General features: G+C 35.2%; 1 protein-coding gene across 5 annotated transcripts in view; it reads right to left on the bottom strand.

Annotated features, from left to right (window-relative positions):
• Positions 1-2065: 2065 nt before the first annotated feature.
• The window catches only part of ATG4C (autophagy related 4C cysteine peptidase), an 88494-nt gene continuing 62921 nt past the window's right edge, over positions 2066-27638 (bottom strand). For 3 of the 5 annotated variants that reach the window (XM_058538196.1, XM_058538195.1, XM_058538198.1), the window contains exons 8-11: positions 24399-24477; positions 23663-23739; positions 17575-17694; positions 2066-3214 (exon numbers count right to left, since the gene is read on the bottom strand). In XM_058538196.1, the coding sequence (XP_058394179.1) occupies positions 3047-3214; positions 17575-17694; positions 23663-23739; positions 24399-24477 (444 nt within the window). In that variant the 3' untranslated portion in view covers positions 2066-3046. The other 2 variants (XM_058538199.1, XM_058538200.1) reach the window with 2 other exon arrangements.

Genomic DNA, 27638 nt, shown 5'->3' with positions numbered 1-27638 from the left:
CTATTATTTTAAATTCTCAGTTTCTTCCTTATCTTATGTCAGTTTCAATAGAAATTCATATAGTTATTTAATATTTTCAAAGTGTTTTTCATTATCTGTTCTTGTTTCCTGTTTCTGGAAAGTCCTTTATAGTGTTTTTATGGTTGTATATAAATATTTAATCAAAAAGACTTAGATGTACAATGGAAGCTACTGAAGGTGATCTGTGATTAAACCATGAAAATGACACTTTTTCCTAGTAGCAAAGAAATTAGCAGAGAAAAGGGAAAAAGAAAGCTGGATTAGTATAACTTGACCAGAAATACAGTGCTTTCTAACATGCTGTAATTGACAGCAACTGGAGAACTCTAAAAACAGAGATTTCTGGGCTAAAATTGGACAGATTATACAGATAAGTCATTTTTGCTGTTTTGTTTCTTTAATTCTTCTAAAAACAAGATGGAATTAACATATATACTTTTAGATATGTTTGCCCTTGGACAATGTTAAATCCTAAGGTTAACAGAACACAAAAGTGACCTAAAATTTTAATCTTCTAAAGTTATCTTCTCACTAACACAGATTTCATGGGGTTAGTTTAATGTAAAAACAGAAAAATGGATACCTAAGGGGAATTCTTTTGGATATACTTATTCTATAAAGGATCTTTTCACTCGCTCATTCAGCAAATGATGACTCTCAAGATTGCCTGCTGGTGGTTAATATATTGACAAAAGGGGATTCAAAGTGTCAAATCTTATGAAGAAGAGAGAAAAGAAACCTTCACCATCAAAGAGTCACATCAAGGATTTTAAAAATTCATTTCTGAAATGTTAATGGTAAAATCTAGTATCTTAATATTGATGTCCAAATGGAAGACCCTCCTATTATAATTGTAATGGAACACTCGTCTTAGAGTCTCGTCCTTTTGCGCTTTCCTTTATTCCAGGCTGAAAGAGATCACCCATGAGCTTTACTGACTGAGTTTATTGGCTGTCAGAAATTGAAACGAAATCTGTGTTCAAAACAAAGTCTGAAACCAGAATATACAGTAACTGTACTCTAAATCTAATGATGTCGTTTTGCTGCTGTCTTTCCAATAAACATTAACACAACTTTTGGCTGGTCCTCAGCTGAAGTTGAATTAACAGGCAAGATAAATCCATCAGCCTCTCTCTCAATTTTCATAAATGCATGCATTCATTCATACACATATTGAATACTTTTTAGGTGTATATTATGCTGATAATTTATGACTCTAAACATTTATTCTCAGTCATGGGGATGACTGGTAAGATTTGTTTGTTTCATCTGTACAATGCTCTGAGTATTTTCAATATAACTCAACGTAAAGGAAGTTTCTGCCTCCTCTCACCTCAACTTTGTCCAGGTGTAAGTCTGTCTCATTCAAAAATCCTACTTAAAAATGATCCCCCAATATACTGAGAGAATGCTCTCCTATACCCCTAAGCTTTTATGTAGTTCTTGGAAGAGAACACTTGCAATCAGTTCTGATTCATGTGAAGGTATGGGTGGTCTCATCTGATCTGTTTGCTCCAGAAGCCTGTGAATACTGCAGGTGTGAAGAACAAATTGCAACAATTTAGATGAGGTAGCTGCAGTGTATAAAATCGGGCACACCACTGGCTTCTTATTCTTATAGTGCTTTGACATTCTAGGAACATTAGTTCTGGACTTCACTGTCCAGAGTGTATCTAGAGTAAAGGAAAATTTTAGATTTCAGAATATTTGTTTCAATTCAATGAACTACACTCACTGGGAAATGCCAAACCTGATTTCTCTCATCAGGCATATGAACGCAATCTGCCCACCCTCTGTTTCAGTTTTGCATGCAACTCTAAACCTAACAAGTGGAAGAGATCAATGACTAAATGATACACAATTTTATGTCTTCATAAGTCACTTTTCCACACTGAAACATGGAAGCTCCATAAAATAAGTTAATATTTTGCTTTCAGAGCAACAACATTATTTGCCTTCATTATAAATAAAGAGAATTCATTTGAGACAATGATTTTTCAAACAAAAGGATTAAAACAATCCCATTAAAACCAAAACAAAGGTATTTTATGTTCTCAGAACTTTATTAAAGTATATAATCCTGGCTCAGTAATAACTCTAACATTTTTATATCACAAATTTGCCTTTAACACATAATACACTTAGGTAGATTTACCACATAGACGGCCTCAGCTTCTAAACACCACTATACTGATTCATACGAACAGAAAACTCATGTAGAGGAGCACCTATTGATATCTTGCTTGGTACTTATCTTTAGATTTAAAAACTGCATAACAAGTAGAGTTCCCATAATATTTCATTTTTGAGATAGGAAACAAACACTACTCCTATCTTACAATTGCTTTTATCTGATTTGATTGGATGCAATTATTAATAACATAAACTTTAAATGTGTGGGGAAAACCAATACTTTATATTCACTCCTCAGAGAAGCCTCAACAGCAAGCAAAATGAGCAGCCATTATAAAATAATACTGCTAAGTATTACTTTACCTCGCAATTCTGCTTATATAATTGTATGCATATCACAGCTAACAATTACTATTTAATATATCAAGATACATCCAAAAGTATCCTTTGGTTGCATCAATATCAGGAGGCTAGGAAAGCACTGAAGATTCATTCTCTGGTCTTCTGATCATTAGTACAAACTAAAACTTCTGAAACTATTTGGTGATCCCAATTTTGGGGCCTATATCACAAAACCTTCAGGAGACTAGTGGCCTCAGGTGGAAGAATTTGAAGACGGGAAGACTTGCAGTTAAGGAAGAGTTATCATTAGCAGATCTTAGGAAAATAGGAACGCAGCCAGAATCACTTGATATTTATTAGAAATCAAGATTCATTAAATCATTTCTCTTTCAGAAAAATATCTTTAAAACTTGTATATTTTCAAATGTTCTTTTTTTAAAGAACATATAAAATTAAGATATTTGTGAAAATGAGTTTCAAGTATACTTGTTTCTCTTCATTTCTCTCCTTTCAAAGGAGATCTTCTCACCAAGCACAAATGTGCTAATCCTTAAAGCAAGACAAACTCTTCTGTGCTAAATCTTTTTAATCTTTTCTTTTCATCCTCTGAGAAAAGGTCTTCTTCATTGGTTGTAGTAGATGTAAAATCATAGTCTCTGGAATGACCACTTACAAAAGTAAATAAGGGATATTTCTCCTTAGAAGAAATTTCCAGCATCTGTAACAGAAAGTACAGAAGAGTCTCTGAGTGGACGCAATAGTGTACAGCAGGACCATGTGACAAAATCTAATGTTTTAGCCCTGAATCTCTCTTGTTGGCTTCTGTCATTTACATTGATCCAGCGCCACTGCTTTACCGTTCTGGATAAAACACAAAAGTTCATCAGCATTGTACAGTTTATTTACAGCTAAATACCTGCTTCTCCGTTAGGACTAGACCATCAAAAATTAAGTATATTATCATTCCCTGCCACCACCACCACCCCCTCCAGCCAAAGTAGGTCTTCTAGTCACATTAGTTTGAAGGCTTACTAAAAAGTTCAGACGTATCTTCTTTTGGTATTAACAGGCAATGAAACAAAATGGCATCACTGACTATGGTAAAATATTGTGAAGGATTGTTTGGTACTAAAACACAGAAAACAAAGCTCTAAACTGAGTCAGAAGGTCCATTCTAATTTCAGTTCTACAACTTACCTTAGTGTTACCTTGGACAAATCACTCTACCTGAGTATCACCTATAAAACAGGGCAAAAGATAGCCAAACTCCTGACCCCAGAGAATTGTTAAATTGACCAAAAGCAATAATAAAAAGTTATTTTTAAAAATTAAGTTTAGGGGCCGGCCCGGTGGCGCAAGCGGTTAAGTGCGCGCACTCCGCTGCAGTGGCCTGGGGTTCGCTGGTTCGGATTCCGGGCGCACACCGACGCACTGCTCGGCAAGCCATGCTGTAGCAGCGTCCCATATAAAGTGGAGGAAGATGGGTACGGATGTTAGCCCAGGGCCAGTCTTCCTCAGCAAAAAAAGAGGAGGATTGGCAGATGTTAGCAAGGGCTGATCCTGCTCACAAAAAAAAAAAATTAAGTTTAGTCTTTTTAAAAATTCCTATATTTGAAAAAGTACTTCTGCAATAATCTAGTCAACATGAAAAAACAGTGTTCTTATATATAGTAATAATCTATACTTTAAATATTACCCCCTAAGGTTACATTACATAATTCGGATGCAATAAAAGCAACACCTGGAATTTTGTGGGGACCCCGACACCCTTTATAATCTCTGTCAATTTGGGATTCATTGACAAGCCAACAACCCATTCTAAACCATTTTAAATCTCTCTGTTAGACAAGTTCTATTAAAAAAATTAAAACAATTTTCATTTAAAAATGAATAAAATGTTTTGAATGAAGGATGTTTTGATAGAAACAAACTTTTCTGTAAGTAACCAGGACCTATAAGGATTCTGAAAAGTTCATATGAATTACAGATGAATTATACATCATTAACCATGATCAATTAAATATAATTTGTTTTTAAAGAGTAATTTCAGGGGTAGAAACTAAATTTTCCCAAATGTCAATATTTAACTGAAGGATCATCAAATTCTTAAATAGTATATTTATAGATTCTCTTGAAAAGTGGCTAAAATAAATACGTAGCCCCAGCATACAGATACAATGTTAAATTAAAAATATTTCAATGAGACAGTTAACATGAAATACATTTTTTAATTGAATGGAAATGAACCATTTAAAAAACAATCAAGTACTTAAAAAAACTAGATATGATGAAAATTACATCCTATAATTCACATTGTGCTCCTAATTTATACACTGCTCAAATTTATTTTATTTATATTCTACAAAAAAAGGGAAAGAGAAGGGCAAAAATGTGAAAAATGAAAAATAAAGAGACAGAGGGGGCTGGCATCCCATCAGTCATCTTTCAACTCCAGCCAATGGCTGTAGTACAGTCCAAAACTGCTGCCATTTTATATTCATGTAATGTCACTTGTAAAAGTGCAGTATCTAATGGGCAGGTATCATTTTCAAATCAACACAGAAGACCTAACATTAGCTCTCTTCCTTCTTTCTTTCAAGATCAAGAAAGAAGTCATTTAGGTTTATTAGTTGTTCATCAACTAAGATTCAAATCTGTGCCCCAGGGCAAAATGTCAGAAAGGAACTCTCTATCCTTTAATCATAAAATCTACCTACATTTTGCAAACCCACTAGCAGTGTAAGGCCTCTTTATGCATATTTATTGATTTAGGTTTTGAAAATTATAATGTTTCTAACTTTTCTGAGTTTATTTAAAATATTTTTAAAGATTATCATACGAAAAATATAGTAAAGGTTAACGCAAATGAGTTGAAAACTTATGTCCACACAAAAACTTGCACACGTATGTTTATAGCAACTTTATTCACTACCGCCAAAACTTGGAAGCAACGAAGATGTCCTTCAGTAGGTGAACGGATAAATAAACTGGTACATCCAAACAACGGAATACTATTCAGCACTAAAAAGAAATGAACTATCAAGCCATGAGAAGACATGGAAGAACCTTAAGGACGTATTACTAAGTGAAAGAAGCCAATCTGAAAAGGCTGTGTACCGTATGATTCCAATGATATGACATTCCAGAAAAGGCAAAACTACAGATACAGTAAAAAGACCAGTGGTTGACAGGGATTAGTAGGGAGGGAGAGATGAAGAGTTGCAGCACAAAGGATTTTTAGGGCAGTGAAATTACTCTGTATGATACTATAATGGGGGACACATGTCATTATACAACTGTCCAAACTCATAGAATGTACAACACCAAGAGTGAAACCTAACGTAAACTTCAGACTTTGGGTGATAATGATGTGTCAATGTAGGCTGATCAACGATAACAAATATCTGGTGGGAGATGCTGAAAGTAGGGGAAGGGAGTATATGGAAACTTTCAGTATTTTCTACTCAATTTTGCTATGAAACTAAAACTTCTCTAAAAACTAAAGTCTACTAAAACTATATATATTAAAGGACAATTAAGTCGCGCAATTATAGTAAGTGATAACCTATCAGCACGTAAATATAATATGGCCGGGAAGAAGTAATTTTACAACAAATAAAAATGGAAACGCCAAAGGAGACCTTAGAAATTATCTAGCTCACTCTCATATTAAACGGGAAAATTGAGACCCAAAAGATTTAAATTACTTCCCAAAATGACTTAACAATAGCAGCAGCAACAACAAAAAGAAATAAACTGATAAGGAATTACTAGGATATCAGACCTCACTGACTTATCAACATGCCTTTCAAATTACAGTTAAGTGTGCTATTCATTTCCATGAAATGGAAATATCCATTTCATGTCTTCCCATCTAAAGGATAAGCCTCTGAAGATTTTAAAAGAAATCAAAGTTCCTATCATTAAATCCCAGAAGTAAAAAAAGACCTAAGAAAGAAAACACCCCTCAGCTTTCACTTGGAGAATATAGAACCAGAAGGAGGGGAAACATAATCATGAACATAAACCTGAAACAGAAAGTGTTTACAGGGCCGGCCCCGTGGCTTAGTGGTTAAGTGAGCGCGCTCCACTGCTGGCGACTCGGGTTCGGATCCCAGGCACGCACTGACGCACTGCTTCTCCGGCCATGCTGAGGCCGCGTCCCACATACAGCAACTAGAAGGATGTGCAGCTGTGACACACAACTATCTACTGAGGCTTTGGGGGGAAATAAAATAAATAAATAAAATCTTTAAAAAAAAAAAAAAAAAAGAAAGTGTTTACAGAAAGACATTTACCACAACAGCAATGGGCATGGTAAATTGTGTACCATGGAGAAAAATCGAATGTTAGTTCTAGAAAAGGAAGCAAACCTATTCTCTTACTCAATGAGCTGAAGGAGTAAAAGTTACATGGAGGCTGATTCCAATTCAATGTAAAAAAAGCTTTTTGAACAATGAGCATAGCCCAAGAGATGAAAACAAGGAAAATAATTAGTTCACCATTTCCTGAAATAAAGATTAGACTCTGGACCACGGACTGATGTATAAACAGGAGACTGTATAGAATAGTGCTTACCAGCACATATTCTCAGCTTCAACTACCTGAGGTTTGAATCTCAGCACTACCATTTATTAGTCATGACCTTTGTGAAAGTTCCTGAACCTCTTCAACTGTAAGATTCCTCACCTGTACAATGTAAATAACAGGACCTACCTCAAGCTTTGTGTAGATTAAATGAGATAATGAATATAAAGTGCTTAGCACAGTGTCTGACATAAGGTAAGGACTCAACAAATATTAGCTTTGGACTGAATAACCTCTAAGATCTCTTGGATCTCTAGGATTCAATGGCTGTAATATAAATTTTGTTCTGTAGCAGGAGGACAACTCGCCACATGCAAATATTTTTTCCTGTGTTGACATCCATTCCATACTCAAACCATTAATTTCCTAATACTCACATTTTTATTTGAGATTTTCTGGCCTCAAACATCAGCGCTATCAGGTAGTAAGTTTATCATTAAACAGGAGTATTTTGCTTGACAACAATCATTAGGCTGAGAACAAGTGAAAAGAAGAGCAAGAAAAGGAGGTGTGAGATAAGATAAAAATAATCTACATCAGGCCCTTTACAAGACAGCAGAGCAGAGGAGATACAATCTAAGTCGGCCTTGGGAAGGATGCCTATGAAAGGTGAGCAGGTTCACCTGCAGAACTTAGAGAGGAACAGTATATAAAGGCACAAAAACAGGAGTGAGACACAAAACTGACAACAAAGAAACTGACTGAAAGCCTGTATGTGAATTCAATTCCCAGTCCCAATAGCAACCAATACCCTTCTTCGCTCCCCACTAGCCATCCCACACACAGGAAAATAAAGATTTATTCTTTGGAAAAATTGAATAAAGATACGGACCCTAGGACACCAGGCCTGGTGATGACTACAAAAGCTGAGGAATTAGTGACAGTCTAAAATACTAAACCGTGGGCGGGCCCGGTAGCGCGAGTGGTTAAGTGCGCGCGCTCCGCTGCGGCTGCCTGGGGTTCGCCGGTTCGGATCCCGGGCGCGCACCGGCGCACTGCTTGTCAAGCCATGCTGTGGCGGCGTCCCATATAAAATGGAGGAAGATGGGCATGGACGTTAGCCCACGGCCAGTCTTCCTCAGCAAAAAAAGAGGAGGATTGGCAGATGTTAGCACAGGGCTGATCTCACAAAGAAAATAAATAAATAAAATACTAAACTATAGGGCCCTCAGCATCCTTTACCTCCTGCTCCTGGAGCACCTGCAAGCAAACACATTCCACAGGGAGACGGCAGAACTTTTCTCTGAAAAAATCAAACAACTCCAGAGAAAAGATTACCACTTACTAACATCTGGGGGCCAACCAATGAAAAGGCAAGCTTATCACCTGAATGCCCTCGTAGGAGGGTCACCAGCTTTAAGCCATGCTCAAACACAGAGAACTTGGACTCAGCTCGTCAGTGCCTCACTCTTAAATATATAAACAGACACAGAAGATCACCAGTCATCTAGGGGAAAGCATCCAATGGAACACTGGAAGATTAAAACAAAAAACAACAGCAAAACAAAAAAAGGATCCAGAAGGAAACATAAACAGCAAAAGAAGCAGAAGAAAATTTCAAAATTACTACAGTTAAGTTCCTTGGGGAGAAGAGGAGATAATACATCCATAAAAAAGATGAGAAGATTATGAAAAAAGAATAACAGAAAAACATAAATAAATCCTAGAAATTTAAATGTCATAATTGAAAGTTAAGAACAATAGAAGAGTTAGAAGATAAAGTAGAGGAAATCTCCCATTATAAAAAGATAAAGACACAGAAAATAGAAGGAAAAGAGACAGGAAAATTAGAGGACCAATTCAGAAGGTAGTTCCAGAAAGAAAGAAGGATGAAAACAAAAGAGAAGAAAAGAGAAGTTTTTTTAATTTCAAGAAAATTTCCCAGAATGGAAGGAAACGGGACAATCAATGAAAAAGAATGCAAACCAAGACACATAATGAAGTTTCAGAATGCTAGGGATAAATAACGATAGCTAACACTTTATATAGTGCCGACTATAAACCAGGCACTAATCTGCTAGATCATTTAATTCTCATAACGCTGCTGCAGAGAGAGGCAGCTATTATTATTTTAATTCCACGAGAAAACTGATGCACAGAGAGGTTAAGCAATGTGGCCAAGGGTACACAGCAATGAGGTGGTGGAGCTGGGATTTAAACCCAAAAACTTTCAGAGAGAAAAAATGTCACCCTTCAGAGGAAAAGAACTCAGGATGACATTAAACATCTCAGCAGCAACACTGGATGCCACAAGTGAGTAGACCAATGACTCTGAAGTTCAGAGAAGAAATTACTTTCATTCTATAGTCCATACCAAATCAAATTATCAATAAATTAAAAGATAGAATAAAGATGGTTAGACATGTAAGAATTCAAAAACTTTAGCATCTGTGTCTTAGGAAGGTGTTAGAAACTCTGCTTAAGGGAATAAACTAAGGAAAGATTCAGAAGATTAGGAATCCAGTTTAGGAAGGCAGCATTAGGAAGTTCCAAATGGACATCTCTGCATCAGGTCTAGAGAACAGATGAGACCGAGGCATGGGCCGGCCCGGTGGTGTAGCAGTTAAGTTTGTGCGTTCCGCTTCGGTGGTCCGTGGTTCACCGGTTCAGATCCCAGGCGCGGACCTATGCACCGCTCATCAAGCCATGCTGAGGCGGCACCCCACGTAGAGCAACTAGAAGGAGGTACAACTATGACATACAGCTATCTACTGGGACTTTGGGGAGAAAAAAAGAGAAAGAGGAAGATTGGCAACAGATGTTAGCACAGGGCCAACCTTCCTCAAAGGGGAAAAAAAAAAAAAAACAGACTGAGGCAAACAGAAAACTGAGAGAGAAAAGGAAGAAAGGAGAAAAAAATGATAGATTTTCTTACATTTGTACTCAAGAAAAATTTGCTGCTTGCTATTTGACAGACAGGAGTGAACATTTAGAAAAAATATCATTAGGTACAAAGAAAACAGAGGAAATGAAAAAGAGGGGTGAGCAGTATTCACTCCAAGAAAATGACGGTTAGAGAGAAAGAAATGTAATCATATACACTGTGTGGCTACTGAACAACATCACGGAGGCATAATACGTGAACACTGAGCGGTGATTTACCAAACTCTGTGGGAGTACGGCTGTGAGAAGGAGAAACGGGGTGAAGGGGAAGAGAAGAGAGTTAAATCCTCAAGTACTGTAACAGGAAACTAATCAGTAATGTCTCAAATGGATCAATCAAGAAATGGCAGAATAGGGCCAGCCCCGTGCTTAGCGGTTAAGTGTGTGCGCTCCGCTACTGGCAGCCTGGGTTCGGATCCCGGGCGTGCACCGATGCACCGCTTCTCCGGCCATGCTGAGGCTGCGTCCCACATACAGCAACTAGAAGGATGTGCAACTAAGACGTACAACTATCTACTGGGGCTTTAGGGTAAAATAAATAAATAAAAAGAAAAAAAAAAGAAATGGCAGAATAAGCATATTACTTAGAAATGTAGAAGTAAAAACCCAAAGAAATAGCTGAAAGAGTTACAAGTGACCACCTCTGAGGAGGTGCTCTGTGAAGTGACGAGTAACATGGCAAGGACTCTTGTTTCTCAGCTTAAGCCTTTTATTGCAATTTTACTTTCTAAAATATTTGCATATATTACTTTGATAAAAATTAATTTTGGGGCCCAAACATATTTTGAGTTATGTATTAAATAAACGGACTATTATAAAGGAAGATACAGCCACAGAAATTTAAGGTAAATACAATAGAAGAAATAGGTGAAAACACACTGGATTTGCTATAGTTCAATCACTGAGCTCCCTGCTAATTTATAAGTAAGATAAATTTACAACAAAGTCTCTCGAATTCTTTCCTTCATAGAACAAAAATTTATTAAATTCCTACAATGTGACAGGCAGTTCTCAGCACTGGGGACACAATAATATACAAAACCAACAAATATCCCTGCCTTATCGAGATTACATTTCAGCGGAGTAGAAAGGTGATAAATAATTAAATAAACATAATGTGTTTACATACGATATAGCAGAATATACACATATACAAGTGTGTGTGTGCGCGCGTGTGTGTGTGTGTGCGCGCCTAAATGAATGTGCTATGGAGAAAAATAAGACAAAGAAAGGGGAAAACAACAAACGCATACAGGTCAGCCAGGGCTGGCCTAAGAAGGTGACGTTTGAGTGAAGAGCTGGGAGAAGTAAGGGAGGGACCATGAGAACACCTGCAGGAAGAGAACTGCAGGCACAGGACAGCACAGAATCCGTGAACAGAAGGGCACGCAGCATTCTCAAGGAGGCTAGTGTGGAGGAACTTGCGAGAGCTGGGGGAAGAGAGGAGGGGGACGAGGTCAGAGTGGCGATGGGGTGAAGGGAGATTCCATTTTATGAGGCCTCACGGGTCACTCCAAGAGTCTGGGCTTGCACTCAGTCAGAAAGCTACTGGAAAGTTTTGAATAAAAAAGTAACACAATATTAGTTATATTTTAATGAAATTACTCTGGCTGCTGTATTGAGAAGAGACTATAGATAGAGCGAGGGAGATCAGTTAGGAAGCTACTGTAATAATGCCAAGGAAGATATGATGGTGTTCCAAGGTAATAATGGTAGTGGCGAGAAGCATCAAACCCTAAATATATTCTGAAGGAGAGGTGATAGGATTTGCTGATGGATTGGACGTGGGGTGTGAGATAGGATTTGCTGATGGATTGGACGTGGGGTGTGAGAGAGAGCAGGGGATCCAGGATGACTCCACGTTTTTAGACTGAGCACCCAGAAAAACGGAGTTGCCATTTATAGAGTAACCAAATTCTTTTCATTTGGTTTATTTTACTTTACTTTTATAATTTACTTTAGTGATAAAGTTTCTTTTGATGGATTTAAGATAAAACTGTAACCCTATATTCCTTTCTATAAATAGTACTCATGTGGTAAAATTCCAATGAAATATAGAAATAAAGCTAATTTTTATGTTAGGATTTTTAAAATGGATCTTTTTATTTTATAGTCACATCTTACAACTTAAAAGAACCAGCTGAAACAAGTATTTTATAAAATAATTAATTAGAGGGCCATGATGAGATTTACCCTGCCACCAAGAACAATATAAGAAATGGATAAAGTAGATAAAGCAACTGTTGGAAAATATCTGAGAGCAACCAAGAGAAGTATGTCTTGAGAAGTGAAAATCTTAGAGAAAGGATGTACATCAAGAAATGACAGAGGAAGCCAGAAGTCAACGGAACAAATATCTTTAAGGTACTGAACGAAACTGCTAACCGAGAATTCTATCCAGTGAAAACATCCTTTAACAATAGAGGCAAGCTCTTCCCCTTCCCTTCCCCTCCCAAACAATTCATTTCTAAAGCCACTAGAAGAGGCTAGACAAAACAGGCATTCCTGCAAGGGGGGGGGGGGGGTCACTCTGGTCTACGAGGTATGTTGAAGCCAGATTGGAACCTGGCAGACAGCACCTTAATCAAGTGATCAAAGTAACATCACCAGTAAAAGGACAAACTGAAATCATCTGCCAACCTCTAGGATGCAGTAGGAAGAACATAGAGCATCATTTCTGTGCTGTACCTGACAAAGACACGTGACCTGAAAAATCATGAGAAAACATCAAACAAACTCAAATTGGGGGACAATTAAAATTTCCAAAAGTATCTTGCAAAAACAAGTGTCCCGTAATCTTTGAAAATATCAAGGTCATGTGAAAGTCAAGGAAAGATGAGGAACTATTCTAGATTAAAGGAAGTTCAAGATATATAAATGCAACACCCTATTCTGAACTGGATCCTTTTGCAGAGCATTATTGGAACAATTAGCCAAGCCTGAATAGTTTCTGAGGATTACACGGTGATAAAGTACAGTGCTGTTTTCCCAATTTTGATAGTTGAAATGTGGTTAGGTAGGAGAATGTCTTTAGGAATTGCACACTCAATTATTCAAGGGTGATGGAGCATCATCATGTTGGCAACTTACTCTCAAACAACTCAAGAAAAAATTATTTGTACTGTATTTACAACTTCTCTGTAGGGTCCCAATTATTTCAATTTTTCAATGAAGACAAAATAAAGATGTAGTCAAATGAATAAAAACTGAGAGAATTTATCACCAGCAAACAGCACTAAAAGAAATAGTAAAGGAAGTTCTTCAGAGAGAAGCAAAACGATCCCTGAAGGAAACAGCAACAGAGGAAAGAATGAAGGGCATCAGAAAGGGGAATACTGACTGTTCAGAAAACAATGCCTTGTGGAATTTAAAAAAGACGTATGATTAAAATATCTGACAACGAAGCACAAAAATGGACTTTAAGGACAGAAATATTACTAGAGATAGAGGGTCATATAATTATAAAAGAGTCAATTCAATAGAAAGACCTAACAATCCTAAATTTGTATGTAATGAATAACATAGCCTCAAAATATATAAAACAAAAAGTAAGTGAACTTAAAGGAGAAATGGACAAACCCACAATCACAACTGGAAAGTTTTATCACATATCTTATATACCATGCAGGAACATAAAAAGGACGCGAAAGATTTTAACAACACGATTAACTACTTAGAGACAGAAGGGAGGGAGAGAGGAGGGGAGGAGAATGTTAATGGAAAGATCAGAGACAGTCTTAAATAGAACTATTCCACAGAGATGCTCAAGTCTGAAGAAGTGGAAAATGGAAGAGGGGTTGTTTTAGATGCATTCCCAGTAAACCTGACTTCTTCATAGTCACCTGACCTTTAAATTTTCTACCTCTCTCAATTCTCCCAGACCATTTGCCTCCCTATCCACAGGGATTCCATGATTAACCATTTCAATGAAATAAAAGATACTCCCATCTCTACTTAAAATTCTGCTATCCCTATCATGCCAAACTCTACTGTTCACTTTATTTACTGCCAATTCAAGGCTTCCAAGCATTCTTAAAGCAAGTCATGAAACTGTGTTAATTAAGTTGGTTATAGTAGGAAGACTTCACTATTCTCTTGCTGATTTCTTACTAATTGTGTGGTAGGTTTAAATAGGGCAGGTTTCATGGACCAGTTAAGACTTTATCTGGACGTTAAGGAAAACTCAGTGACTATAGAATGCTTTTGCACTCCCCAAATTAAATTATGTCTTTCCTATTTTTCTTTCCCACAGCACTGTATGTTTTTTCTTCATGGAATTTTACATTTTTGTTACGCATTTATGTGTTTAATGTCCACCTTGTCCACTAGACTATATAGAAAATGTAACAAGCTACATAACCATCAACAAAGAAAGTTTAAATAAAAAGCAGTATATTGCAGAATGTACTATTCTTCAGCAGTTTAAATGAATAAGCTAGACCAACATGTATAGATACAATCTCTACGTCGTGATTAAACAACAAAGCAAGATGTAGAAGGATATATACATCTTTCTATAAATACACCAGTGAAAAGTTTAACAACATACGAAACAATGTATGTTGTTTATGGATATATAAAGTATGGGTATTAAATACTGATTCAAGACAGTGGTTATCACTGAGAAGAAGGAAGGGAATAAGATTGGGGAAGGGTAACACACTTCAATTATATATGTGGTTTTTTCCTTAAGTTCAAGAGTAGCACATGGGTATTTAATAAGTTATTCTCTGTATTTCTGTATGCTTGAAATTAAAAAACTATTTTAATAAAATCAACATATTGCTAAGTATGAACTTCTTTAGCCTGGCTTTCAAGACACTCCATAATATCATTCCAACTGCCTCATCCTTCACTATTTCCTACAGCAGTGTTTCCCAAGCCTTAGACATTTATATACTTCTTTCATTATTTTTGCTATGTATGCCATCTCTATTATTAATGAATATTTTTCTTTTCATAATTTTTACTTTAAATAGCCTTGAACAAATCAATAATAAATAGAAAATCACATGTTTAATATGCCAGGTATATTCTTCTAATGTGAATAAGTATTAAAATATTTGTCCTAGTGCCATCTAAAAACACTAGGTATCACACTCTGGGATGCACTGTCTTACACCAATTGTTCTCAAATTCGGTGCACAAGATCATTTGGGTGGCTTGTTAGAAATGGAGACTCCCAGGCTGTACCTCTAGGGATTCTGATTCAGGCAGTCAGAAGACAGAAATCCTGTCCTATAAGTGTCCTTGGCACCAACCAGACTGGACTATTTGCCATTCTCTAGACCAGCTCTGCATTTTCCTTTTCTAATACCTTTCCTCTTGTCATTTCCTCTGCTTGAAGTACCCCTCCTTCTCCCTAAGCCAACAGAAATTAAGCCTACACTTTAAGGCTCATATTAAATATCACCATCACAATAAAGGACTTTGACTTGGATGTGACATCCCTCTCATTTTAATACCTTTCCCTCCCTTATCAATTTATTTCTATTTCTGTATGGATGCTTATCATATTCAATGTAATATATGTCTACTAGTCTTATTCCTCCTCCTAGACTATAAAGGCTATTTGAGGACAGAAGCCTTATACTTGCTCAAAAGTAGGGATTATGGCTTGGTTATTTTACGCCTTCAACATGACAGTTACTCAAATACTTGCTGGACTGACCTCTGATAAACACTCAATTAATTTAACAATTTTTATTAACATTTCAAAAATCATGTAGCATAAGGCATTAGAATATTCATTCATACAGCACTGCAAATTAAACATGAGATTCTAGACTACCTGGCTTCATTTTCAGGACGAGAAAACTGAAAATATATCCTATATACAAACAAATAATTTTAGTTCTTTTAATTTTTAAAGAGAAAAAAAAATAACAGTGTAACTAGCCAAATTCAGTTTCTAAGAAGAAAAAGAAAACTGCTTAACTTAAAACCTTCCAAGCAAAAGTAAATGATCAAGTTATTAATTGACAAAGTGAGTTTTGATACTGCTACAAAAAGCTATTAACTTAAGAACAACACTATTATTAAAGTAAAGTTAATTGACTCTGGTAAAATTCTCAGTACTTACAAATGATATTTCAATATGGTTTCTCTTTGCTTCAATATTGCATATTACCCTGACGTACCAAGAGCAATAATTTCTAAGTATTTTTCCAGTGTAAAAACTATAATAACTATCAGCATAAAAACCACAGAAACTATTTGTTTTTAATCAGAAAATATCAACATGCAATTCACTTGTGAATCTTGTGTTTTCAACTTGGTAATAATAATTTGGTTTGTTTCTATTTCACGAGTAGACTACTTTACTGTTCTAAACATACTTATTTTAACCTAGATAGAAAATAAACTAATGGAAACAGAAAAGCGACTTTTTAATGGAAAATGTTCATCAACATCAATCTATATTATAATATCATCTGGATTTGTATATTTTAGCATATACATGATACTTTATAAAGACAGATAATTGTCAAACTAAAATATACAAATGTACATACTAATTTCAAGTAATAAAAAAGAGGAAAAAATGGAGAATAGATATTTTTCATGTTCACTTAGCCTTCCAGGTTGAAAAGGAGAATGAAAAGACGACAACTATGAGAAATGAAGAATAAGGAAAGGTTCTCACATAGCTCATTTTCTCCTCTCCTCATTCATTTTTCTGTCACGTTCCTGTTAAATTTCCTCTTTTACATGGCAGGTCAAGTAAACTAAACCTAGCTTATATGAAACTTTTTATTTAACTTTTTCATTCTATTTTTACATCATAAAAATAAAATTTCAACCCACTATGTCCATTTTCCTGAATAAAATTAAGTGGAAGTAAAGAAGTAATAAGGTACTATTAAATCTGGGCTCAAGAATTCCCCAAAATGATTCTCAGTATTGGTTTTATTTACCATAAAATGATAACCTATAATTATTGATACTAATAAAGAGAGCCATCCAGTTATGCTTATTTCCTAAATAAGTAATCTTTTTGATTTTCTAAAGTACTAAATGTAGACAGACCTTGAGGCTCTATAAATGTTTTAGCAGTACTCAAGAACCAGAAAAATGCAGAATTTTAAAGGTAATGAGAAGACATTAAATAAACCTATTTCAAAAAGCCTATAAGTAGAATAGATAGATTAGACAGCTTACTGGAAGGTAACAATACACCTCATTTGATAAAGCAGTTCTGAGAAATCCAAAAATACCATTTCTCTTTTAAAAAAAATCAAAGAAGCACTTGGACTAACAAGAAATAATGCACAATTTGGCCTGATCAAATACTTCATTAATTTTTTTCCACCCTCTAAGGTATTGCCCTTTTAAAATCCTCTTCAAATAAAATATAACCTAATTGCTTGCACGTCTTCAGTTTGCAAAGGGATTTTTATTTCAACAGTGCCACCTAGTGGAGCAATCGATACCTTCAACTGGTCACTAGCTGGTTTCACTATTAGTCTCAAAGGCTGGGAATTTCAAATAGTTTTATTTTCTGGTTCACAATATTCCTAATAATATTAACATTCAAGGGGACTGATAGACTATCTAATAAAATGAGGTCATTTACAAATATTATTATAATATTTTAAATAAAAATACCTTTGTGATTTCTTCAGAAGCTCGTTTGAAGTCCTGAACATTTCGACAGTAAAATCCTATTGTACAGCTAGGATCCATTTTTCGAAATGACATCTTTTTGGGAGAAGGGCAGTGGAATGTCTGTAATTTTAAAAGTTTTTTAGGATTAATTTAGTCTTATTTGATGGACTTAACTCTATACAAGAATATCACTTAACTGAAAATTTGCTATCTAGCTTTTCTCAAAACTATAAACATGCTTTCAAATGGTGTTTAGTCTATCCTATACAGATGGTCCTTCTCATTCTCCAAAGCTGTAAAATATGAGAGCCAACACCGTGTATATTCAATTCACCAAATCTCCACATTATGTGACATTAGTGTTATTCTGCAAAAGAAAGAAGTGTGTCAAAAGTGGTATGCATTTCTAACACTTGCATAAGGGAAGAAAAACGTACCACTGAAAAAGACATGAATAAGCTAGTACAAAGTTTAGAATAAGTTGGCAATTTCTATAAAAGTGCAATTAAGTTTGTTTTGTTAGAGATTTTATTAATGTTTATAAACCTTTTAATAAGGATATCAAGACTCTGTAAACAAATGCACAGATTCATGTAAACATTCCATAATGATATGAAACTTGCTAGTTTTAGCAACTGACACAATTAGCACATAACTGCATATCCCAGCCCACTCTTCTGCTGTGCTTTCCTGTAAGTTCTGTTCAGTCCCCTAGGGGACGCAGGCGAGTCCGCTCTCTTAGGGCACTTGCCCTCCTCCTCACCAGCCCTCCTGTCCTTCAGTTCACTCTGCTCAAGTGGTCACTGTGCCATAGACATACATGGCCTGGGGAGGCTGCTCTAGCCTCTCTACTCTTGCTAATGGGATGCGGCTGCTACATTGAGAATACAAAAGTAGGAAAGGGCAGAATATAGAGCTAACCATTCCAGTATTTTTTTCTCCACCACATTATGTACTTTGTTTAAAAGATTTTTTTAAAAACTGCATTTGATATCTTGTCCTTAAAAATCACTGATGCTACTGAGTCTTTTTTTGTATGTATAAAAGATGTTTATGCAAAAAAGCAGGGCTATAAATATATACATATTCATATTTGTTTATATTTGCATAAATAACTGTGAGGATATACAAAACTTAACAAGTTTAGGGGAAAGGGAGAAAACTGGGCATATGGGAGACAGGTGTTGGAAATTATTTGTTGTATATTTTATATTTTTGAATTAAAGAACAAGCTCAATTAAGAAATAATCTAGGCTGGATGTGAATTCATAAACTTAAAATTTCCCTACATTTAATGCCTAAAACTAAGAGATTTTAACTTGAAATTATCTATGAAAACGCAAACAAATATAGGCTTATAGGCTTTTATATTTATGTTCATGATGAATCAATCAAAATCACTCTTTTCTCTCCCCCTACATCCCCATGATCCAGTCAGTGGCCCATATTATCACCAGAGGATATGCAAAATGCACACATTTAAGCTGCTTTTTTCCTTATGGATAGTTCAACCATATATTATATTCAATCCAACATCATGACAGCGAATATAGACCAAACAAATATGTCTTCAAAACTACGATTTCCACTAAATGCTTAGCTAGCACTTACTTTACACAGTGAGATCCAACCTAGCTAAACTGGAACCTCCAGGGTACTAGTCAACACAAGCATTGTCTTAGTTGTACTTTTTTTTAACATTGTTGCACTTGTTTCATTTATAAAGAGATAATAAAAACATCTGGAAAGGCATAGAAGAGCTAAGTAACCCGTCAGTTAACAATATACAGGAGTATATTAGTGTATAAGGCGTAGAGAGTTCTAGGTCATATTTACAAAAAATTATTCTACATGTAAGGTATCTAAAAGGAGTCATTTGCCCAACTCCTTCCAAAGCCAATAATAAGGAATGTTTATTTAGTTTTTACTACTTGGGGATAAGGAAGAAGGGCCAAAAGTTTGTACAAGGTCCAACAAAGTATTTTTTTTAACTCATTTACAAGGGTGTCCTATATTATACTAAAGCACTGATTAAAGTTTTCATGTAAGAACCTACCAGTAACTAGACTAAACCAGAACAGGCTTAGTGCTATTTCACCGTATTGCTTCAATCATCATAAACAGTAATGACAAACACTAAACTGTTTTTCATGGCTGTTATTTGATATCTACCAAGAACTTTTTAAATTATTCACAAAAACACAAATATAAATTTCTGATCACTGAAAACTGAAACTGCTATTGGTTGTTACTACATGAGTATTAGGACTCATACTGCAGAGAGGCATTTTATATCATTTAAACTTAAAATCATATTCTTTTGTTTACCCAAGAAGACTCTGAAGTCTAACCAACATTAATTTAGAATTCAGAATTACTTCTGCTTATCAAAGAACAAGTCAGACTTTAAAATATTTTCCCAAGTGGCATTACTCAGCTATGTTTCAGCTATGTTCACTTTGTGATAATTCTTTGAGCTATGCACGTATGATTTTTTTTAATTTTTAAAATTCTGACGACTGGTAAGAGGAGCAGCTTCTACTTCACAAATACATTTTAGGGAGTATTCGCCAGATACACTTCTGTGACAATGAAATATATTTCTGAAAAAACTGGCCAGGGTGAGTCAATTCCTGTTTCTTTCATTTTTCAATACATTACTTGTTCACTGCCTCAGCAAACATTCACTAGACACCTACTAAGTGCCAGGCCCTGTTCTGGGCTATGACTCAGAACAGTGGATTCTACACCTAAACATACAATCTGGACTGAAACAAACACTGTCAGGTGTAGCTATGCTATTTTGGTGATTTAGATGAAGCTTCCTAAGGTAGTTAATCAGCAAATACCCTCACTAAAAAGCACCGCCTACTAACTGCAGTTAACATGTGTAATTCATAAAGGGTACGTCTTTCATTGATGAATTCACTCATCCATCTATCTAATCACATCACATCATTCTAACAGCTTTACTGCCACTATTCTCTGCATTTACTAGGATAGATTAAAACAGTCACCACTGTATGAACCTCCTAAAACCGAAAACTTGGAATTGGGGGCCCAGGAATCAGAACAGACTAACATGTCTATTAATAAGGCTTTTCTCACCTTATTAATAGAATATTGATATTAAGGTAACAGCATATTACCTTGGATAATAGAATAGAACTTGGTATTTTTAAGAGTTAGAACCAGTCATTCCAAAAGTATATCATAAATAACATGGAGCAATAATCTCTGGTTTAGGTAATCTTAACTTATTAAATACACACACACAAAACACCGATGCACCGCTTGTAAGCTTGTTAAATACACACACACACACATATAAAAATAAATATAAGAAAATACATATCCGCTAGTCCTCTCATCCCAACAACTGAAAATTGGCCCTGTCCTAACCACTGACAATGGGAACCCACAATTCAACATACCCTCACTGCTAAAGCCTATTTGAGTTTTTCTCATTCCCTTCTAATTTCAAGTTGCCCTTTCATGACTTTTTTCCCTGAAGGTCATTCATCCTGCTCCTTTGAACCTCATTTTCTATATGAAGATGAGAGCACAAGTTTACACATTGTAACATGCCCTCACTAAACCACGTGCTCCATTCCTCAGCGCTGACCAAGCACTGGCCTGGCACACTGGCACATCCCCACTACTAACTGAGGATCTAAATATGACTATTTACATTCACTATTACATTCACAATGTTAAAAACTCAGGATAGCTAAAGATGAAGATTCTCTTAAAACTTAGTATAGAAATTCAATAGTATATACTAATATATTTTATAAGAAAATGTCACCAGAATTAAAAATTAATAAAATATATATAATCAAAGTATTTGGAACTACGAAGAAGGGAAGAAAAGGGCTCAACAGAGGACTTTAACTAAAGTGCTCAGGACAGTGCCTTGCACAAAGGAAGAGTTCAATAAATGATGGTTTAAAAAGGAAGAGATAACTTGATCTGATTTGGTTTCAAAGTTTTAAAAGTTCAACTCTAGAAATATAGTAATTCAATACCGTAAGAACAACAAAAAATATAATCTGCTAAATCTATTATTCTTCAATCTCAAATATTCTGATATACTACTTTCTTAAATTTTCATAATCCCACTGGATTCATGGCACTCACTTAAAATACAAGGACTACTAGCAATTATTTACATGGAATTGGATAAAAGAGCTAAGATTTTAATTTCTCCATCTATTGACTAAAAAGAAATATTGATCAAAAAATGTTTCTTTCAAAAATAATTTTAATAATTGAGGTATAAGGGTGGTTTTAGAATGTGCATGTACTGTATTCCATCAATCAACTACAAAATCTCAATAACACATAAACAAACAACCTATGCAGCAAGGCAAAGATGGTAATTAAAATCCCTCCACTTGGAGCATTTTAAGTTTACGACATGATAAAAAGCAAAAAATGAAATTTTATTTCTATACAAAGATAGACAACTTGCTGCAATTTTTATATTATACTTTCATAGGAAAATAGATAATGCTATTCTCTAAATAATCTAAGATAAATGCCTGAATTGAGAAAAATGAAAAACTGCCCAGAGGAATTATCCAGACAGGGCAAGATACTCTACTAGCATCTCAAAAATAAAACATCTAAACCCACCTTCCTGATGTCCTAATGTATAAGAAATAAATGTTTTATGCATTTAAGAAATTATCTAATTTCACCAAATTTCACTTTACAAAGTCTCCTAAAATCAATTCCTCTTTGACTCACTCACGAAGTGCTGCAACAGTCTCCCAATAATGAGCTGCAGCCTTTCTAATACTGACTGTGTAGACACAACAGGATACTCATCCACCTGGCACTTTGCAGAGTCTCTCAGAATATCAGATGAATAGTCTCTCTCTACTGGCCAAAATAATCAATACAAATAATCTTTTAATTTGCCTACTGTGGATAACACTAGAACACTAGGAACAACCTTCCATCTGAATCTCAAGTATCTACTTTTTTGAGGAGTCAATTTGGCACAGGTACACTGGAAATGTAACTTAAATCACAGGAATTAGTGCTACAAGGCCACAATGCAGCAGAAACAGAATTACAATGTGGTTCACACAGCACAGTTCTACAGATGCCTCCCACAGTATCAGTCAGTCAACTACAAATATTTATTAACGTTTACATGCAAGATACGACAAAAGAAGAAAGTAGAAAGCAAACGATCTCTGGCCTCAAGATGCCTGTTCTTTAGTTGAGGTAACAGTTTACAAAGGATGCTAGAATGTTTTATAAAGTATCTTTTGGAACCAGATTTTCAGCTTGCAGTTTATCTATTTTAATAATCTACCCTTTAAATACTATTAGGTATTAATATTAGTCAGCAAGCTATTACTAAAACAAAGTACTAAACCACATTTCCAACTTGTCAAGCCCTTGAGAATTAGTGATCCATGCCACCCAAGTGATTTAAATTATTTTAAGTCTGTAAAAGCATCAACCAGGAAACCAAGAACCAAAACCACGTATCTTTAATTTTATGAATTAAAATACAGGATCACAAAATGACCAACATAAAGGAAAAGACATTGAGAAATCACAGCTAAAACAAATATCAGAGACCAAACTAAGCTCCTGAAAACTTAACTAGAGGCTAAGACTTAATTACTATACTGAAAGCAAAATAATTTAGCAAATAGTCTCCTTAAGTCACTTTGTCATTCTAACCCAATTCCATCATCTTTATTTTTCTTTCTTTTCTCCTTTCTTTCTTTTTTTAAACATGCCTACCGTTTTAAATTCTTCAGTACTGTTCAGGTGTATACCTACAAAATTACTTGGAGCCTTGATCATTTATTTTGGTAGAGCTAGGGCATCTAACAAGAGAGAGACAAAGATGAATGAAGAAGAAAATGTACCATAAATTAAAATTCAGCAACAAATTACTTAACCTTTGACCAGTGTGTGAATTATGGTTTTATAAATCAGTAAAATATTGATTAACTTGTAATTGTAATACCATAAAAGTTCAGCTGCCTAGCACATCTCTAAACAATTAGAGATGGTAAGAAATGGTATGAAAACAGTACCAGCTCTTTATCCATAGTACCTCAAGAGGGAAATCCTTTATGCTGACATCTACAAAAGACTGGCAGTAATGAGGATCCATGTAAATCAAACTGTCATCTACAAGGACAAAACAGAAGACAAGTAATTCAAAAAACACCTTATTATTACACAGCTTACAATCCAATTTCTATGTAGACTAGCTGAAAAAAATCTGGGAGTAACAGCTTGCCAGACTGATATTCATTGACTGAAACATAGGTTTGCCCAGGACAGATTAACTTTTGCATAATCAAATATGCTTGTATAAGCAGAATTTTTATAAAGTGATGAGACTGTCATTTAATTTTTGGTGATAAAATTACTTTCACAAACACACAATTATATTCTACAGTTTGCATATGAAAAATGTATTGCACTACTTTATCCTGACAGGAAGAACCTATTGCTTGTCATTTTATCATCAACTAGCACCACTAAAACTGGTAAAAAGTAAATATGTAAATAGCAACTGCCAGAATGTGGCAGCAATGTCTTCTGAAGTTTAGTGAAACCAATAAATTATACCTTGTTTATGCAATAACAGAAATTAAATATACATTTTACAGAATCCAATTATGTTGTGGACCAAATGACAAATGGGGGGCTATGGTAGGAGTGATGAATTTATAAGGTACTCATTTTGTTCTGTTAATCATCCTCTTTCCAGATGATCCTGTATTAACTCTCTGACTTTTAAAAGAAAACAATGAAGAAATATACTTCACTAAATCACTAACCTTGAAATCCAGCAAAGTAATATGACTGTTTAGGTTTGCCACCAATAATACCCACACAATATTCAAGGCTTAAAATACCCTGCCAAAAGAAATTAATTCAGATTTAGAGTCAAGAGACAAATGGTAATCATTCAAAACAACCAAATTTGCATTACCAATATTAGTAGTTCCAAAATTTTTCACCACCAGTTCTATTTTTATTACATTTGCCCCCATGTTCGAAATCCTTCTGTCTACCAAATTATCTTCCATTTTCTTTAAATCACTCAACACTAACACAACTAAATCAAATATTCAGCATGTCATCAGCATGTCACTCAACAACAATAAACAACTACTACGTGCCAGACACAGAGGTAAATAACGTTACCACATAAAGGTAATAAAATTCCCGCCACAGCCAAAACACTTGGCCTTTCAGTTAGCTGGTACAACCTTATCGTGATCAAGGTAGTATTTTCCTCAGGTTTTCTGAAATGCTAGAAATAGTTCTTAGACCTTGAGTCTTAGAATCTCAAAGTAAAAACCATTTTCTAATCAACAGCATTCACTTCACAAATTTTTTATGCTACTTCATTTGGAATAAACATAAAGACTAATGAAAACAATTTAATCCAAGAAAAATATTAATTGTTATTGTATTTAAAGCCATTTTATTTTACAAATCATAAAATATCAGGATACCTCAATAAATTATTTAGTATGGCCCTCAGCATCTGTTCTAAGCAGAACTCTATTTAAGCTGGGCCAAATAATTCTACAACTTTTAAAAAAACATGTCCAGTGAAATCAACTAATGTCTTGCCAATAGTTCCTGCATTAATTTTAGCACATACTATGTTAGAAAACACTAATAATGATAAAGTGTACATTATAAAACTCCAGAAGTATTAAACAAACAATAAACTTTCCTTCTCTTAAATGAGAGGATGTTTTGAAATCTAGAAGACAAAAAAATAAAGACTATATGAGCAAATGCTTTGTTTTCCTTTAACAAGTAATCAAACCACAGAGTTTTTTTAACTTAATTATTTTCTTAAAAATAATATGTGGTTGTTCCAAAAAAAAGCACACACAGAAAATATATTAAAAAGTAAAAATTTCCCGGGGCTGCCCCGGAGGCGCAGCAGTTAAGTGCACACGCTCTGCTTCGATGGCCCAGGGTTCGCAGGTTTGGATCCCAGGCGCGCACCAACGCACTGCTTGTCAAGCCATGCTGCACCAGCATCCCATATAAAGGAGAGAAAGATGGGCACGGATGTTAGCCCAGGGCCAATCTTTCTCAGCAAAAAGAGGAGGATTGGCATCAGATGTTAGCTCAGGGCTGGTCTTCCTCACCAAAAAAAAAAAAAAAAAAAAAAGAAAGAAAAGAAAAAAACAAGTAAAAATTTCCCAAAACCCCAACACTCAGAGCTCATTATTATTAACATTTGGGGGAACACCTTCCTGACATCTGGGTATATTACATATATTCACATACAGATTTACAAATACAATTTTATATATGTGGAATCACACAACGTATGCTGTTGTAACTTCTGTCACTCATTATGTCATAAACATTTTCTTATCAATAAATAGAGATCTACATTATAATATTTAATGGCTGTAAAATATTCTATTTTATGAAGATAACAAAACGTGCTTTAAAATCTCCCTCATGAATATCTAAGTTGTTTCCAGGTTCTCCCTGTTACAAATATCCCCCTAAAGAACAACCTTGTGTATTTTCAGTCTTGTGAAAATATCATACAGGTTTTTTTGGATAGGAGAACTGCAACTGAAAAAATTAAATAAAACACGGAAGTCATGTTAGACTAAAATTTTAGAGCTAACTAAAATATAAATTAAGATGAAATTACACAAAAAAATAAACACTTGGTAATAATAGTTATTATTCTATTGTTATTATTATTCTATTCTATTAATAGTTCTATAATCCTATTGCTTTCTCCCTAAACAAAAATCCTTAGCACAATTTGAGAGTGCCTTACTTTAACTTGAGCACTCTGATCAGCTGACACACAATGTCCCTGACACAGGGACCCATGAGGAAGTGAAAGCTCTAAGTTCCTCATAGCTGAGAAAAGAAAGAAAAAATATATAGCAAGAACCATCACTGACTCTCCTCAGAAAAAGAATGATTCCAAGTAATGGAAGACAGACTTTGGTTCTAGACATCTGTATTTCCTTTGCAATAGACTGGAGCAGATTTAGCAATAAGCACACAGAAGCAGATTAGGAGCTGGAATGCCACTACATATAAGAGGTTGTATCTTTGGAAACTTGAAACACTTTTCGGTTCCTAAAAAAGCATCTTCACATAGTGAAGATCTCTATCTATCTCACTATCTCTCACATAGTGGTGAGAATTTATTGAGCTGTATCCATGAAGCAATAAATAAGACTGAAGTCATCAGTCAAAAAGGAAAGTCCTAATCTGTCTTGCTGAAGAAGGAGAACATGTGGGATTTTCCTCATTCCAGGTCCTTTAAAAATATATAAACAAACAAACTTGCTGTGGTAAGGGCTGATAAAGCACCACACCAGATCTCCTTCTCCTCACAGAATGCAGCAGGAGATGGTACCATCTCTGAAGTACTGTGAAACTCCCTTGATGAACAAATGTGAAAAACACAATTGAACGGTGAATTTTAGAGAGTATAATGTACAGTGCTTTGGCAGGGAAAAAACAAGTGCTGACAAAGGAAGTGGAGGGAGGGCGGGGGGGTGGAGGTGGACAAGGAGGGGGTGGAGGAGAAGAGGAGGAAGCGAAATGGAAGAGGAAGAGGAGGAAGGTTATTTTTCTTTCAGGGCTGTTAGACACACTATTTTTTCACTTCCAAATGCCTCATTTTGGCTTTTGACCCCACCACCCCCAACCAAGCATAACACCTAGCATATAACCTACTTTACTCAGCCATTTCAGCCATTTTTACCTGATAATTGAAAAATTAAAATGTCTCAACAGTCATTGCTCTCTTATTTTAGTGGACTATTAAGTTAAATTTTAGTGGACTAAGTATAAATTAAATTAGTAGAAGTTCAAAGAAATGTTACAGTTTAAAAGTTCATATTTTAGGAAAAAATATAAAAAACAACGAAAGTTCTGGTCTCTTATCAGTTTGCTATCTTAACTTGAACATATCACTTAACTTCTCTCTGTCTTTTCTGTTTTATAAGGACAATCCAGTTCCTAGCTATTGTGAGGGCAAAATGAGATAAATCCATATTGAAAGT

This window comes from Diceros bicornis, chromosome 4, assembly GCF_020826845.1.
Source record: "Diceros bicornis minor isolate mBicDic1 chromosome 4, mDicBic1.mat.cur, whole genome shotgun sequence".
Classification (NCBI taxonomy): domain Eukaryota; kingdom Metazoa; phylum Chordata; class Mammalia; order Perissodactyla; family Rhinocerotidae; genus Diceros; species Diceros bicornis.
The sequence above is the reverse complement of the archived record's forward strand: the minus strand, read 5'-3'. Positions and strand labels throughout refer to the sequence as shown.